General features: G+C 38.3%; 1 protein-coding gene across 2 annotated transcripts in view; it reads left to right on the top strand.

Moving 5' to 3' along the window:
* Window positions 1-18,940, top strand: part of LOC307140903 (centrosomal protein of 95 kDa-like) — a 194,869-nt gene that overhangs the window by 69,524 nt on the left and 106,405 nt on the right. For both annotated transcript variants that reach the window (XM_079840692.1, XM_079840693.1), the window contains one exon: window positions 5,413-5,530. In XM_079840692.1, coding sequence (XP_079696818.1) covers window positions 5,413-5,530 — 118 coding nt within the window. The remainder of the gene's footprint in view (window positions 1-5,412; window positions 5,531-18,940) is intronic.

Genomic DNA, 18,940 nt, shown 5'->3' with positions numbered 1-18,940 from the left:
CTCACCTGCCATCTCGCATAATGACCAAATAAAAGTATGATAAGTCCGATAGCACTAAAAAGCGTTAATAAAAGTGATGTAAACCACAAACTCAATTTGGTAGACACACAGCCCGATCTCAGAATTGATACATAAGAAATGTGAGGTCATGTGACCGCGTATCTTAGCAATATATCAGGATAAGGCCCAAAAACACCTCTATCAGCTTTAATAATATCAAATTCCCATAGTGCCTATAGCTTTAAGAAAACGCATATTTCCAAATTTCCAATAGCGACTTTAGATTGAAGAAAGAATTTCCGATTTTATTTAATTTAATGTATTTCCTGAGTCTAAGGGTGAATGAGTAATCTGTGCAGTAAGCATGCTTTCATTTCAATATGGGTAGTCCACTAAAAAAATGTTAATAAAAAAAAATTATAAATGGAGCCAAATCACAGAAACTGCAACAATGATTTTAATATCAGTGCTGAAATATGAACTTGTATCCATTAAATGTAAAATAACTATTTCATGTCATAAGATTTCATAGGTCACAGTAGCTGGAGCCATCCCCTCTCTCTCTCTCACACACACACACACACACACACACACACACACACACACACACACACACACACACACACACACAGAGCCAGAGAGGCATGATTTAGCTGACACCCGCCCATCCCCCGTTACACACACACACACACACACACAAACACAGAGAGCCAGAGAGGCATGCTTTAGCTGACACCCGCCGAGTCCCCCGCTCCCCACACACACACACACACACACACACACACACACACACACAGAGCCAGAGAGGCATGATTTAGCTGACACCCGCCCATCCCCCGTTACACACACACACACACACACACACACACCCACAGAGAGCCAGAGAGGCATGCTTTAGCTGACACCCGCCGAGTCCCCCGCTCCCCACATACACACACACACACACACACACACGCCCATCCCCCGCTCCACACACACAAACAGCAGTAGGCAAAGAGAGAGGCAGGTTATATCTCTATTTAAAACTCAATGCTGCCGGCTTTTGGTGAATGAGGGGAGTGCAGACTGAGAGAGAGGGAAGATTCAAAATAAATATTTTGAAGAAATAAATATGTTGATCTAAAAAAAAGTACATTCATTTTAAATTTCATTCAGGGTCAATAACCAAACATCCATCATATTTTATTTTAAATCAAACAATGATTAACTGTACATTTATATCCCCCTACACAACCCCTACCCCTAAACCTACCCATCACAGAAAACATTCTGCATTTTTAAATTTTTATTAAAACATTGTTTAGTATGTTTTTAAAGCTATTTTGATTTACGGGGACACATGAAATGACTTCATAAACCATGATTATGTTGTAATAAACACCCCTCCAACACACCCGTTTCTGAGGCTTTGCCCATTTACACTGACTGACATCTCTGTGTGTGTTGAGTTGCAAGCCATTTCAGCTTAACTGTGCACGGCAGGCAATAGGCATTTAAAATGGGAAAACATAAAAGGACTATGTCAAAGTCATCTGAATTCACCACATTAACTGCAGCAGTTGGTGCTGCTATGACCACAACAGCCACTTCTATGAGATCAATTACATTTAAATTCATTTCAGGTCAGATGATGTCAAAGGTCAAATCGTAATGAGTTCAGAATACCATTCCAATGCTGATGTTGTTTTATTCTAACACTTCTCTTCATTTGTTTTTTGAGCTACCTTAGCTACCGTTTGTGCACCAATCTTATGCACCATAGCGTGCTTTGATTTTAATACGGGTGGTCCAATAAAAAAAATGTAATAAAAAAAATAATAAATGGAGCCAAATCACAGAAACTGCAAAGATGGTTTTAATATCAGTGTCAGGTAAGAGTAAGATGCGTGTCCACATTTTATGGAAGTTTATTATAAACAGACACTTTTAGAAAACCATGTGAAATTTACTTTTAATACGTTTAAATTATATCAGTAAATAATTCATTTAAAGACATATGCATCATACGTGATTTTGGCAAACACAGCACATGACGTTGTTTTTATTTCAAGTGATAGTTATTTGTGATAGCCTAAGAGAGAGTGGCAGAAAGAAAGAGAGATTGAATGTTTTTTATATCCTGTTTCAAAACTAACACAATGCTGCCATCTTGTGTTCATTGAGGGAAGGGCAGCACAAACAGGCACAATAGATTATTCAAAGAAATATTAAAAAAATTATAAAAAAAAAAAAAAAAAAAAAAAATATATATATATATATATATATATATATATATATATATATATATATATATATATATATATATATATATATATATATATATATATATATATATATATATATATATATATATATATATATATATATATATATATATATATATATATATATATATATATATATATATATATATATATATATATATATATATATATATATATAATTTTTTTTTTTTTTTTTTTTTTTTTTTTTTTTTTTTTTATAATTTTTTTAATATTTCTTTGAATAATCTATTGTGCCTGTTTGTGCTGCCCTTCCCTCAATGAACACAAGATGGCAGCATTGTGTTAGTTTTGAAACAGGATATAAAAAACATTCAATCTCTCTTTCTTTCTGCCACTCTCTCTTAGGCTATCACAAATAACTATCACTTGAAATAAAAACAACGTCATGTGCTGTGTTTGCCAAAATCATGAATATATATGAATATATATGAATATGAATATATATATATATATATATATATATATATATATATATATATATATATATATATATATATATATATATATATATATATATATATATATATATATATATATATATATATATGAATATGAAAAATAGTCTAGTCATTTAATATTATTTAGAAAACTAGTCCTGTCTGAATAGTGATGTAGTGTCATAGTTTAATTTCAAATGTGAAGTTATCATTTGCTGCAATATAAAGTTAAACCTGCTAAATGTAAAAACTATATCAAAGTCATCTGAATATGCCACTTTTATGCCTACAAATGTATGAGTTAAACTTTACGCCATCAGAATGCTGTTGTATGCTGCAGGCCACCCCCCTCCACACACACACACACACACACACATACACAGAGAGAGGGAGAGAGAGTCCTGCTTATCCTGCTTCAAAACTAACACAATGCTGCCATCTTGTGTTCATTGAGGGGAGGGCAGCACACACAGACACAGAATAGATTATTCAAAGAAATATTTTAAATAAATATATATATTGATCTGAAAAATAGTATATTCATTTTAATTTAATCCAAGTTCAATTACCGATCATATAATCTTAATTTAATTGAAATCAAAATATGATTTGACGATATGAGACAATTTCTGTTCCCCTTTTTTGTTCTTATTTAATCCCTCGCCATGGCAACACAGTTTGAGATATCCAATATCTGTTCGCATTTTAGCATCTTCCGTATCTTTGTTTCATGTTGACCGAGTTTGGTGGAGATTGAATAAATCACCTACGAGGAGAACGTAAAAACTCAGAGCCTGATTTATCCAAATATTCACGTTCAAACCAAAATATCTGACTTCCTGTTGGTCGGAGCTAATGACTGTAAATTAGAAAGTTGTCCGGCTCGAAGAGAACAATATATGTACCGAGTTTGGTGACTGAAGATAAAACTAACCCCCCCACTTTTGTCAAAAGGTGGCACTATTGAGCCCCTCATCCCGCCCGTTTCTGAGGCTTTGCCCATGTGTACTGACTGACATCTCTGTGTGTGTTGAGTTTCAAGCAATTTCAAGCATGCGAAGAGCCTCAAAACAGCCAAAAGATTTTTAAACTTTGACACGTAGCCATGGCAACAGTATTTAAAATATCAGGAATCCATTTCATACGTCTCTATCTGTGATGTTTTCACATTATGCTGATGAAGTTTGAATCTTCAATGTCTGCAGAGTGCACTAACTAGACATAACAGCACTCAGCTTTTTATCAGTTTCCCAAACAAAGTCACTCCTCCTGTAAATTTCCACACATGACAAGAAAAGCAGCACTTGCTCAAATCCAAAGTGTGCTGTTCATTTAAACTCTGATCCCCACGTTTAGGCCATCCTGACCCCTGAGTGTAGAACGTGTTCTCTATATTCTGTATATGACCTTTTAACCAGTAAGCTGGTTCTGTATGAATATATGCAAATCAATAAACATTTCATGCGCAATGTTTAATGTATAGCTATGATTAAATTTTTCCATAACGATAGATAGATAGATAGATAGATAGATAGATAGATAGATAGATAGATAGATAGATAGATAGATAGATAGATAGATAGATAGATAGATATAGTCAGATGATATATAGAAATAATCAGATATCTTGCTACAGAGACATTCCCCATTTTTTTTTAGGTAAACGTAGCATTACATCACAAGCAGTTTTATTGATATCTTTCTGCAGTTTAAAATTGTTTTTGCAACATCAATTTTATGATATGAATAATAATTCACACCTGTTAAATGTGTAATAATGTAAAATACAGGATATTATGCTACAGTAAAAATTAAGCACACTTCAATCACTGCAGTCACTGTAATACACTGTAGTCAAATAGCTCTAATCTATTATTATATGTGTATTTTCATGATTACCACTAAAGAATCTTTTATAGAATTGGAAATTTAGGCTGCGTTCACACTGCAGGCTGAAACGACCCAATTCCGATTTTTTTGCCCTTATGCGACCTGTATCTTTTCACAGATCCGATCTTTTCAAATGCGTCCCAGGCCACTTGGGTATGTGGTCCAAATCCGATACATATCCGATCTTTTGAAATGCGTCTTCAGTCTGAACTGCCAGGTCACATGTATCCGACCCGCACGTCGTTGATACGCGACAAACGTCATCATTGTACGTTGAAGTAGGCGGGAATGAGAAGATAAACAACTATGGCGGATGATGCTGAGACCAGTCAGTGGAAGGGAAGCGAGATTTCAGAGTTAATTAATATTTGGGGGGACAGCTCTATTCAGTCGTTGACCGTTGAGTACTCTTCTGCGCATGCGGGTCACTTCTGGGTCATTTCACGTTCACACAGGAGATCACAAAAGGTCGCATTTAATTGGAAATGTGAACGGCCTTGCAAAAAAATCGCATTTTTTCAAAAAATCGGAATTGAGAATTAAGCCCTGCATTGTGAACGCAGCCATAGAATTGATTTACCCTTTTATATGCTGTATTTATCAAATTCTCTGATTACCTGTAACTGCCATCAAATATACTTTATATAAACTGATAATGGCATTAAACTTAAATACAGTCACAATCACTCACTCCTGTCACTCAGAATGCAGTTTGGTGAGACACGAGGACAGCTTCCCATCCCAACATCAAGAAATAAGTGTTTTAGTATTCCCTGACATTTTTTCTCTCTTTCCCTCAGACTAAAAAGCGATCGAGAGGGTTCTTTGTCTCTGCGCAGTCAGAGGAATAAAGAGGCAGAGCGAGAGCTACATGATATGTCGGAGAAACTATCTCAACGTCTGGAGCAACTTGATCTGGTCAGTTACTCAATCTGTGAGAGTTTATCTGCTGTTTTAGTTCAAAACTCTAAAGAATCAGAATGTATTTTTCCTCTGAATTCTTGAGTCAACCCCTACATTTTGCTTACTTCTGGGCATTTTTCCACCATTTAGAATTTTCTGAAAAATCTACTTTCCAAACTTGCCATATATTATCCCAAGAACCCCATGACAAAGTTATCAAGAATTTTGGTTTATCAAAGTATTGCGATTATGTCAATTAAACTGTCTATTGTGGTCTTTATCTCCTTAAAAGAAATGTCCAAACCTAAAGGGATAGTTCACCCAAAAATGAATTCCAAACCTTTCTTCTGCTGAACACAAAAGAAGAATATTTTGAAGAATGTCAGTTACCAAACAGTTGATGGGACCCCATTAACTTCCATAGTATTTTTTTCATACAAGGGAACATTCAGAACAGATCCTCTGTGACACTGCATGAAAAGTGGGATTTTCGACCCCGTAAACGCCTGTAGACTCCCGGAAATCTCCCTAATTTTCGGCAGTTTTCGACAATTTAGAGGCAGCGAACGTCGCGTTCGTCTGTGCCACAAATTGTCGTAAACGAACCATGACGTAGGTGGAGAGCCCCCCCCCCGCGGAGAGACCGTGCGGAGGTGCGACACCTCTAATTAGCATATGAATAGCAGCGAAACCAGAGAGCCAACGGCCAGACTTGAATTTACTCACTCAGTATTGGCTGAGGCCACTACTTTTAAACAAGAAAAATCTCTCGTGATTGGTTGGCAGATCACTGCAAACCAATCATTATTGGTCCCCCTGGCTCATTATAAATGTAAACCCCAATAATAATAATAATAAATATATAATTTATGTTGTAATTTATGTTTTATATTAATGTTATTGTGCTATGAAGTATTCATACCATCAAGGAATATATGGGAAAATTATACGGACCGTGCCGTTTATTCAAAGAAAGAGCTTCATTTATAAACACACAGCTGTTTATTCAAAGAAAGAGCTTTATTGTTAAACACACAACTATGTACAGTGCAGCAGTAATGTCTCGTAATGTAATGTAAAGTTCGGAGAGCTCCAGGCTGCGAGAGGGCGGTGGCCGCACAATCCATCCAGACACCCCGTCAACAATGCCGTCTTCCTCGTCAGACATGAGTTCAATGGTCGCGGACTTCCAAATGTCCACCTCATCCTCAGCCAGCACACTCTCGCTTCCAGCAACTGTAATACAATCCATAAAGACAATAAGCAACCTGAAAAATACTCACATTGACAAAAAACGGTTCTAATATAATAAATCTTACCCTTTTTCTTCTTGATCCGCCTGCGATGTAAGTTCAGGTTGTTTTTATCTGAAGCTCCGGCGTGTCGATTCATAATACGTCTTACAGGCAGCTGGAAAACAATTACATGAGACTGGTATTAATAAAAACAGTCACGGTAAAATTAAACAAGGAATGAGAAAAACATTAGAAGTTATACTTACACACAATGTCGTCGTGATCAGCGGTTAAATCTGGACTCACGGAAATCGCTCCAAGCAGATAAGAGGTCACGGCTTCGTTATGAGGCGAGGATAGTCTATGTAAACAAAATGTGCAGTTTTAAGCTCGGATCTATTAACGCATCCATTTCCTTATTCAGCTGAATAAAAGCATATTCTTTAAATCTTAACGTTACATTACCCATGCTCTGGTTCATAGCGCCTGCAGTTTGCCTCAGAGTTGTCAAGACGAAGACAGCTGAAAATTAGTCGAAAAAGTTAGCCGCGTCCATGCAGAGGAGTTGAAGGGGAGCTGAAGGCGAAACGGCGTCCTGTCATTGTTGATCACGAAAAAGCAAAGCAGCAAAAACACAGGAAATTTATAAAAAAAAAAGAGGCCAAGGGTCCGTCCACACGGAGACGCGTATCACTGTATACGTATAAATTTTTTATCGTATTGGCGTTTCGTCCACACGGATCCACCGCTATTTTTTGAAACCGGGTCCTAAAGTGGATAAATCTGAAAACGACACCCTTGCGGTTTCGTGTATACGGCCAATCCGTATATTTTGTGAAACGATGATGTCATCACACCACATCCTGCGCAGGGAAGACTTGAAGGGATACAACTACGGGCACTGGGCATGCGCACATCAATACTGCGTTGTTTAATTACTGTATTTGCATTATTATAAGGGTATGTTTAGGGTTGGTATAGGTGTATGTGTTAATAAAACACATCTGGTAAGTAGCAAATTTATTTATTGTTATTTTATTGTGAGATTTTACCTCACCTCCGACTGTTGCCGTACCCCTTCTAGCCACAACTCTTCTTCTCCGTTTTTAGTGTATATCTGTGGCAGAATTACAGTGCCACATACTGGCCTGGCATGTATACTACATCGTTTTGAGCCGTTTTCATGCTCTCGTGTGTACGCTGATATTTCTTGAAACGAGGAAAAAAAAACACGTCTGTTTAAAGCTCGTCTTCAAGTTTTGTACGCGTCATGGCTAGGGATGGGCATTTCAAGCAAAAATGATATTCGAAGATCGCTGGGAATTATTCGATTTTTATTCGAAAATCGCAACTCCTCCCCCGCATGCACGCATGTATAAGCTACACACAAACAGAGAGAGAGAGGGAGAGAGACCATTCACACTCTTAATCTGTATGATAACAAACTGTTTAATTCATTAGGGAATAGGCTATATCAACTCAAGCCATATTATTGTAACATGCTGAAACATATGACTGTAATGTGACATCGCCCCAAGTTACCTGATAAATGCCACAAGTCTACAGCGTGCGCGTGAGACTTTATTCTTCTGTTGTCTCAGGGCGTTTTTACTCTGGCATTTTAGTTCGGAATGGGGCACGGTTAGCATGAAAAATTGCTAATGTGAAAGCTTACCTACAGAGCTTGGTGTGCACTGAGGTACCGAATCCGAGAACACACAACCGGAGTTCGGTTGCTCTCGGAGCTGAGCCGTGATTCACGTGAATGTGCAAACAACACTCGGGTACGTGCGCACTTGTTGTGGAAGAAAGTAACCAGCGCATGCATTTTAGCCGATTACAATGTCATTAGTTCAATAACATACACGTAAGAGATGATAGTGTTGATGATTTAGCTGAGATGCGAGAGCGAGCCTGCAGTGTATTAGCGCATAGAGTGCAATCAGGGCAGCAAATGAATGGCAATTCACCGTCTCCTCAAAAGAGTCTGTTTGCAAGCAGCAAAGCCGCCTTCAAGCGACACACATATGGTAAACCCAAGTGTCGTTTACTTAGCTGCACATAATAGCACCAAATTAATTGAAAAAAGCCCAATATATTGACCCGCGTTCTGTTTTCTATCACGCCCGTGCACGTTTGTGATGCAAACGCACCAGGGTTCAAGTTGAGTGTGAAACCAGACCAACACTGCGGAGGCGGAGGGAAGAATCAGACTCGGACCGCAGCAAACATGTCCAGTATAAAACACCCTGAGAGCTGACTGGCAGCTTTTAGGTGCGTTATTGGCAGCCCCTCTGGTTACATGAACGCGTCAGCACCACATCAGCACCGACAACATGGGGATTTTTTTTGGACGATAATCGCACATACTATTCGATATTCTATAATTAAATAACGAATCGAATATTCGAAAATCGCGACCCATCCCTAGTCATGGCCATGACCTCGCACGTGAAGTATTGTCAAGTATCGTCAAGAAATGTATTAAATTAACAAGAAAATGAAACAAAGAATGTTAAGAGGTGAATAAAATAAAAAAATGTTGATGTATTTTGGCTGTGTGTGCGTGTGTGCGTGTGTGCGTGCGTGTGTGCGTGTGTGTGTGTGTGCGTGCGTGTGTGTGTGTGTGTGTGAGAGAGAGAGAGAGAGATAGAGAATCACAAGAGTCAGGAAATCAGTCCATAATTATATTTATTTTCACTTTATTTAAGTTAATGGGTGTGGCAAAAGTGCTTCATTTACATATAGGCATAACACCGTAACTTTTTATTTTGTGTGTATTTTTTTTTACATAACACTGGTTATTGCTAATGACATACAGAGTAATTAATCTACTCTGTTAGCCCGGACAAGTTGAATCTACTTAAAAAATTGGAGCAAACTGGTTGCCCTAAAAATTTTGTAATGTGAACTAAAACGAGTACATTTAACTTAAAATGTTTAAGTTTAAAAAATTCTGAACCTAGATAAAACTCCCCCTGCTGCTACTCTGATTTGCATTTGTGTAGCTCACAGCATGTTCATTTACATGTTAAAGCCTCCCCTAGAATTAAGGGGAGGGGGGGGGGGGGTCATGGGGGGGACAACTGCCAAGCAAGGCCCACGTCAATTTCCGTCAATTTCCATAGATGCACTGGTGGGTTAGAAGGGAGACCTTATATTCAATCCTGGCGGTAACAGGAAGCCAGTGAAGTGAATGGAGAATGGGTGTGATGTGATCGTATTTTCGAACTCTCATCAGGATCCTAGCAGCACTATTCTGAACATACTGCAGTCTCTGCAAGCTTTTGTTAGGGATCCCGGTGAGAAGTGCGTTACAGTAATCCAGTCTGGAGGAGACAAAGGCGTGGACCAGTTTTTCAGCATCTGCTAAGGATAGCGTTGGACGGAGTTTTGCAATGTTTCTGAGATGGTAGAAAGATGTTTTGCAGAGGTTTTTGATATGGGCTTCGGAGCTGAGTTGTGGATCAAATCTTACACCAAGATTGGTGACAGTTGTGGAGAGGGGAACGTCATGACCAGAGATGGTTATACCAGTTATGGAGGAAGACTGGGTTTGATGTGGAGTGCCAACAAGAATTGCCTCAGTTTTAGAGCTGTTTAACTGGAGGAAGTTGTGCTACATCCACATCCTTATCTCCTCCAGACAGGCAGTGAGTGTTGAAGACGGAGATGATTTTGTTGAAATGGAGTTGTGTGTTTCTGATTTCATGTACAGTTGTGTGTCATCAGCATAGCAGTGAAATGAGACTCCATAGCGGCTAATGACATGGCCGAGGGGGATGATGTAAATGATGAAGAGAATGGGGCCAAGGACTGACCCCTGAGGAACCCCGCAGGTAACTGTGTGTTGCCGGGACCTTGCACTTCCAAGTGAAATGTACTCTGTTCTGCTAGTGAGGTACGATTTAAACCAGTTAAGAGCAGTGCCAGTGAGTCCAGTGGTTTGATTCAGCCGGTTAAGGAGTATGCCATGATCCACTGTATCGAATGCAGCAGACAGATTGAGGAGAATGAGGAGGGAGGGTGAACCTGCATCAGCTGTCATCCGTAGGTCATTTGTGACTCTAACCAGGGCTGTTTCCGTACTGTGTGCAGAGCGGAAGCCAGACTGAAATTTTTCGAAAAGATTGTTGTATTTGAGATGATCCTGGAGGTGGGAAGCTACAACTTTTTCCAGTACTTTGGAGAGGAATGGGAGATTGGAAATGGGCCTGTAAATTGCAAGCACATCTGGGTCAAGGGTGGGTTTTTTTGAGAAGTGGTCTGATTATGGCAGTTTTTAGGGCAGATGGAACATTGCCAGACTGGAGGGAGTTGTTTATTATAGTGGTAATCAGAGGACTTAGGACAGAGGTGTTTACTTTCACTAGAGCTGAAGGAAAAGGGTTGAGGGCACAGGTGGTAGGTTTCATCCTTTTAATTATCATCTCAACCTCTTGCTGTGAGATTTCTGGAAAGCGATGTAGGGGCTCCGAAATTGCAGGCTGTGAGTGGATAGTCAGGGTGGATAGTGGTGAGGATCCAGGAAAGGTAGAGTGAATTGAGTCTATTTTTGTTTTGAAAAAGTCCAGGAAATGATTACAGTGCTCTTCTGTAGTTTCTGTAAGTGAGGGGTGCTAGGGTGCTGATCGGGTGAAAGTGACTGTTCTGGTTTTGACCGGGGCATGAAGATCCAAAATTCTTCTGAGGGTGTAGTTGTAATAGTCCACTGAATCCATGGGTGGTAGACAGTTTACAGAAAGGAGATGCTGGAGATCGGATGCCATAGTCTCTAGATTGATGTTTTTCAGATTTCTGAAGCAGATTTGGCGTTTGGGCTTGATGAGGCTGGATAGTGAAGACATCTTCATGGAGATGGCCTTATGATCAGAAACTCCCAGATCATACACCAGAAGATTGCTGAGAGAAACAGAGTTTGTAATGTCTAGATCGAGAGTGTGGCCCCTGGTATGAGTGGGGGTATCGACAAGTTGTGTCAGATTAAAACAGTCGAGTAATTGGAGAAATTCTGCTGCAAAACGGCAGGTTGAAGAGTTGACGTGAATATTCTCCAAGTATGATGATATTGGCAGACATTATACAGAAAGTTGAAAGTAGATTGGACATCTCTGGGATGAATGATGGGTTTGGGTTGGGTGGCCGGTAAATAAGAAGTATCGTAGTGGAAAGAGGGTGCTTACATTTAAATGCAAGGCATTCAAACGAAGACAGCTCAGGCAGGGTTATAGGGGACAAGATCAGATCACTTCGGTGGATGACAGCCAGACCTGTGCTGCGGGCTTTCTGTAAATAGCAGTAACCAGGGGGACAGGTCTCATTTAAAACAGAATAAACATCTGGTTGATGCCAGGTTTCTGTAAGGCACATCATATCTAAACACTTTTCTAGAATATGATCATGTATGAGGCAAGATTTGTTTGTGATGGATTGTGCATTAAAAAGTTCAATCTTAATATTCGTTGCAACAGTGTGTCTCTGTATTGGCCGAAGTAAACTGAGATCCACTCCATGTTTTCTCCGGTTTCCATCCAAGTCAGTGCGTAGTGTTGTCATGGAAACTCCAGCGCTACTAGTCCTAGGAGTGACGGCGCCCTGATGATGTGTTCGAGAAGCGACGGTGCGCACGCCGGACCAGATGGATGAGATGTTGTGATCAGACCGGGAGAAAACAAACTTTCGACGGCAACTTCTGTGAATGTAACGGGGGCCGGCGAAGGAGTCGAAGTTGTTTAATGACTAATGCACACGATGGAGTGGTATAGTTGTTGAATTTCTTAAGTTGAATGGCTGAGTAGTTCAGCATTATGCCAGTCGTGGAGAGTGGTCTGCTAGCCGCAAGCCACGCCCGTGATGCACATAGGAAAGCCAACAGACACAGCAAGCAAACAACCGTGACCATGGGTGAACACCTCACGATCATCGGCAGCGACCCTAGGCGAAAGCCCCACGGCAACGGGTAGTGACGAACAGACACGAGAATCCGCAAGCGATAGCAACTGGTAGGCAAGCAGCTGCTTGAGTCGGTGGAATCCGTCCAGAACACATACAAATCCACAATATTTACTAGTGAGCAGCGACACTAGTAAGACTTACTGAACGTTTTACTGGTCGATAAACGTTATGCTATAGATTATACCATAACAACAACTGTTGCACGGTAGAGGGTTTTCATTTAGAGAAAACGGAGAAGCGGCGAACAAGCCACGGCAGCGACATCTCTCCCCTCTCTGATCTCCAACTGAAATATGTAGTTTGGTAGGTGAGTAAATGTCCTTCAGATTAGAAGCAAGCCGTAACAATCCATAAAAAAAAGTTTTTAGACGTAACAACGTGCGTCCTCTCCTGTCATGAGTAAATCTACCAACTGCCAACGACCAACTGTAAACAGCCGAGTGGAGTCATCTGAGACGATAAGATCCAAACAACGGTCCCAATATTAGCACTGACTGATTTTACTAGTTACGATAAAAAAAATTAAAATAAAATCTAAATCTAACATTACAATTTAAACCAAAGACGGGGGGAAAAGCGGCGAACAGACAACGCCAGCATCCTCTCCCCCTCGTTGCTAGGCAACCAACCAATAGCTGTTACATGTAAGCCAAGAGTGAAACGGAATTAGCTTATGTTAGGTTGTTACAGTATAGTTGACTGACTGTCATCAGTTTAACTCGGACAATGTGACTGAATAAGATTCTTTAATAGTGTGACAGTTTGACAGCATGAGTCGTATCATCTCTCCCCTGCCTGTTATTTTGAAAAAAATATGTTTTACATTATTTTGCAGTCCATTTCTAAAGCTAGACTTTAGCTAACCACAAAGCTAGCTAATGCCATGGCTATTGGTGGAAGACCGCTAACATTAATGCGCTTGGAAATCACAACAAACTTTTTCTGCCTACATAAAGTAATGATTACTGTATTTATAACTAGTATATTTGTAGTTCCAGTCCCTGCATTGTAAGTTAGGTACTTGGAGTGAAGGAAAGTGTTGCTGACTTCGTTTAGACACAGCATTAACGAGTCACATTATGGATTTTCTGCATCATCAGTAGTAGATTTTAGAAGGCAGGCAGAAAATGATTGAAAATGGTTTGTTGTAGCTTGATGGATAGAATTAAAAGAGTGCATGTAAAGGGATAAGCAAGTTGACATTGTAATTATAAGGTAGCTCATATTTATACTGTATATAGTTTATATTTTGCTGTTGTTGTTATTTATCAGAACTTATAGAACTTAACTGAATATTTTTGTCTTGCTCAGTTATATTTATGAAGCTTACCACATCTATTAATACTATATAGATTTTTTGTTTTTGTTAAACTTTAAGTTTCATCTTAAGTTTGTATTTTTATACATTTTATTTATCAGAACTTTAATATATTTTTATGCTCCTCTGTTCTGTTGTAACAATAAAACAAACAAATTTTAGAGAGGCTGAGGGATCATGAATAACTACAAATAAGGCAAATCTGTTTAAGTTTTTTACGTGTTTCTGTGTGTATGTGTGTATGTGTGTATGTATGTATGTGTGTATATATCGGATTTTTAAATCACCAAATGTTTGTATCATATCGGCCTTAAAAATCCTTTATCGTCGGGCTCTAAAGGGAAGTCAATGGGCTCCATCAACTATCTGTTTACCAAAATTCATCAAAATATAATTTTTTTGATACTTTTTAAAATTATATTTGTGTTCAGCAGAAGAAAGAAATTCATACAGTTTTGGAACAACTTGAGGGTGAGTAAATGGACAGAATTTTCTATTTTGGGTGAACTATCCCTTTAACAAAACGCATAGGGCATTCTGGGGATGCACACAGTTGTACAAAATCTACCCATAGGGAGTGCTTCAACTAAAAATCTGTCATAACTATAGCTACCGTTTGATCAAGGTTTTGATTCAAATTTTGTTTGTGTACCTTCATTAAGTCAAATGCTAACAAAGAAGTAGCTGTCTGCAGCCAATCAAATTTCAGCAGCTAATAATGTCAAATGTCAATGTCCTACTGTTACAAAAATGGACACATTCATACTTGTGTGAAAACGAATATGTACCAAATTATATTAAAAACAGCCATGAGGTGTCTTTATAATAGAGAACTTTGTTTTTACTAAATAAACTGATAATCAAATTTGTTTCTTCTAAATACGTGCTTAAGTTATCTTGTTTTTATGTGTATCTTTGAAATCTATCCATCATTCTAATTTTTGACAAAACGTATTGTCAGCTCTTGAATATGCAAAAAGTTATCAAAAGAAATTTGATCCATTAAACAGTTTAGCTCTAACGATAAAAAATATTTTTTGGTGTGGCCCATTATGACTATGTCTATATCTTGTGACCAAACGTTGTACGTTTGGAGAACAAATCATTATGAGGAAACATGCCTAATGTCATGAATTTCTGATGCATAGGGGCTAACAGCAAATTCTAAACTATCAGCCATTTCAACTGACAAATGAAGGCTGGAATAATAAAATCCACAGAATAAGAAATCTTTTAACTCCTAATATTTTTAAAAATTGTTAATTCGTAGAACTATAATCCACTAACAGTAAAGTTTTATATAATTTACAAAGAAAGTTGTGAAATGGTTATAGTTCATTTAAATATTAATACTTAAAAATATTATTTTCAATATTACTGCGATATTTAAAAGTTATTTAAATTTTGTCAAGTTGCCTGACATGATTAAATGTATTGTCCATTTAAAATGAAGAGACGATTTAATGTTATATGTATTATATAATATTTCTATGAAGACACTTGTATTTAGTGTTGTGATTTTATAAATATTAAATCAAACACTTGTTTACGTACTAAATTGCAAGCATACAAGTAATCATACAGACAACACATTCTCATAAACTGACACCAGCTCGGAAGCACCCACAGAATTATACTTGGTACAAATATATGATAAAAATATTTCTTGAAGGCAAAAATAACATGCAAGCATAGTGTTCCAACATCTGCTTATCAGCCAGAAGCAGTTTAATGTGTTGTCAATAGCCAGGTTTCCATCCCAGGTTTGTTTGTTTTTTTGCAAAAAAAGTTTGCATTCTTGCTCCCGTTAAAGCACTGTTTCTCTGTAGTTCAAAGGCGTATTAAATCTATTATACACTATATTGGGACACCCCTCCAAATCATTGAATTCAGGTTTCCAATCACTTCAATGGGCAAAGGTGTATAAAATCAAGCTCCTATGCATGCAGACTGCTTCTACAAACATTTGTGAAAGAATGGGTCGCTCTCAGGAGCTCAGTGTATTCAAGCGTGGTACAATGATAGGTTGCCACCTGTGCAATAAGTCCATTCGTGAAATTTCCTGACCTCAACCCGATAGAACACCTTTGGGATGAATTAGAGCGGAGACTGCGAGCCAGGCCTGACCTCACAAATGGTCAAAAATTCCCATAAACACACTCCTAAACCTTGTGGAAAGCCTTCCCAGAAGTGTTGAAGTTGTTATAGCTGCAAAGGGTAAGCCAACTCCATATTAAACCCTACAGATTAAGAATGGGATGTCATTAAATGTACTGTGCTTGTATATGCAGGCGGCCCAAAACTTTTTGCCTCTGACATCATTCATTCTTATTTTTGCAATTTGGTCTGTTAATCTAATAAAAGATAATCAGAAAAATAATAGCTGCACCAGTTTCTGAATATTGCTTGATCAAGTTATCTAAATAGTCTTTATAATGAAATAAAAATAAGACACTTTTTTAAATGTATTTCTTTTTATATTTTTATATTTCTTTTATATTTCTTAATTTTATATATAGGGCATACAGTTTAATATATAATAACGTTTTGTTTCAAAATAGATGAGGAAAATATTGCGCCTTAAATCTCGGCAACTCGACAAAAATACAATTAAAGCGTCTGTCAAACAAAAGCAGGCTGTTGGAGTTTCCAAAACTGACAAAAAGAAATGTAAAATAGACAACATTATGTCTGTATCTGAATAAATTGGTTATTGAACTGAAACCAGAACAAATAACTGTTTGGTTTGAATGAGCCTTGACTGCCTTGACTGCTTGTTCAAAGGCTTACGTTAAAGATTGTTGCTATATGAAAATTTTGCATACAGGACAAATGAGCTGCCCTGTGTACAAACCCATGGGCTTCATCACATCCTTTCAGACAAGCTATCCCACTTCACCCTGATCTTCTGATTCATATTTCCTAATTTAGTACTCTCTGCATTTTACAAATATTTGGGACACGAAAGATATGATATAATTTGCCACATGCCCAAAATTATATATGGAAATGACAGATACAACAAAACGTATGCAGCAATACAATTTTTTTAGGGATGACATCATAACACACACCATTTTATCAGATAAAGGCCAATTTAATCTTTTTTTTCACGCATATTCACTTTGTCAATAACAAAACTGTGGAAAAAAGTGGATGGAGACTTGGCTAATTTACAAAAACTCAAAAGCTGTTAATGAATAAAAGGACACAAGAATGTTTTGTCCTTTTCAGTTTTTTAGTTGTATGGAAATGTATCGTTTTGTATTAGGGCTGGACGATTAATCGAAAAGTAATCGAAAACTGAAATTCATAACCTAACCAACGTAATTTTCCCATTTCAGTTTTTAATCCTGTTAATACGTTCCCCTTAAAAACATACTACCATGCCTGTAGTCACGTGACCCCACCCTGTCCAGTCAGTGGCATGGAAGCAACACAGAGGTGAACTCAAAACAAGCTATCTGTTAGCCATCTCGTCACCTAAGCTCCACCCACGTCCCGCCTCTTTGCCCATTTTCAGTTATCCGGGAGTGACACGCTGCCAAGATGGCAACGGCCGACTTTACACTTCAAAACTGCTCTTCAGAAACCTATGGGTGACGTCACAGACACTATGTCCATATTTTTTTGCAGTCTATGACTCAAACACAGAGTCAACACACGCAGACAGCGTCCTAACGAAAGTTTGTCAATTGTATGTGTTTAAAGGATCCCCAGATTGAACATTTCAAATGATTTTACACCATTCAATAACATCAATATGGAAAACATGGCACTTCACATGGCACTTCAGTGCTCACGAGCTGTTTTCTGTGACACAGAGAGCCAATCCATGTCGTGTCTCTGATGCGCGAGCCCTGAAGCCAGATCACTTTCCCTTGCGTCTTCAATAAACCTTGTCAAGTCAACTTTATTTATATAGCGCATTTTACAATGCAGATTGTTTCAAAGCAGCTTCACCGTGTTAGACAGGAAAATAATGCAACAGAATTTGATTCGGCTGTACAGCCGCTCTGGAGAAAACGGTGATGTCATCTAGCTCATTTCAATTATCATACAGTGACAATGTGGGCAGATCAGTTATTTAGTTGATGTATATAATTTAGTTTAGTAATTCAATTTATTTGGATATTTAGTTGAAAATTTTGTGTCCAAGAGTCACGTGATGTGCTCATGAACCTGGTCGCACTTGAGTAGAGCTCCGTACATTTGGCCCCCTTTTTTGCAGATATTTCGTTTAATTTCAAGTTTTTTCAATAAATGTACTTTGCCAGATGGCACACAATCGGAAACAGCAAGATCTGTCGCCGTCATCTTCTCCGATTAAGAAGAGATCCGATTAAGAAGAGAAAGAAGTGCGTTTGCACCAATTCAGAGGGAAATGAGGGAAGCTGGCATTCAGAATTTCCTTCTTTATCCTGCGACGTTGAAGGACATTCTCAGTCAAGGCGAACCAAAAATACTGTACTCCCCAGAGGAAGCAAGACACTTTCTCAGTTGTCATTCAGCCAATAATCACCAGTGAACTTCAGTTGGACATGTTGTCTTTAATCGAAGAAGAGATGCTCTATGCTCTAACAATCACCGTGTCAGGTGATTGTTCTTTTATAGTGCTCATGTTCGTGTATCGGTGATTTAAAGTGAACATCCTCCCACGTATTAATTTCTTTTCATCTATGATTTCTCTTTCTCCGCCTGCTGGCTACTGGAATAAACTTGATACATGTGTTTCTCGTTATATATGGGATGGGAAACGTCCTCGAATCAAGCTGACTACTCTATAGTGTAGTAGATCACATGGAGGGGGGGTGCACCTACAGGCCTGTCTTTTGTCTTCCAGATGGCCCTTCTGATTAGCAAATGTGTTGACAACAGTAAAGCAAATTTCTTTGTTGGATTTCAAATATCAAATAT

The sequence above is a fragment of the Gobio gobio genome (assembly GCF_949357685.1).
Source record: "Gobio gobio genome assembly, chromosome: 17".
Lineage (NCBI taxonomy): Eukaryota > Metazoa > Chordata > Actinopteri > Cypriniformes > Gobionidae > Gobio > Gobio gobio.
The sequence above is the reverse complement of the archived record's forward strand: the minus strand, read 5'-3'. Positions and strand labels throughout refer to the sequence as shown.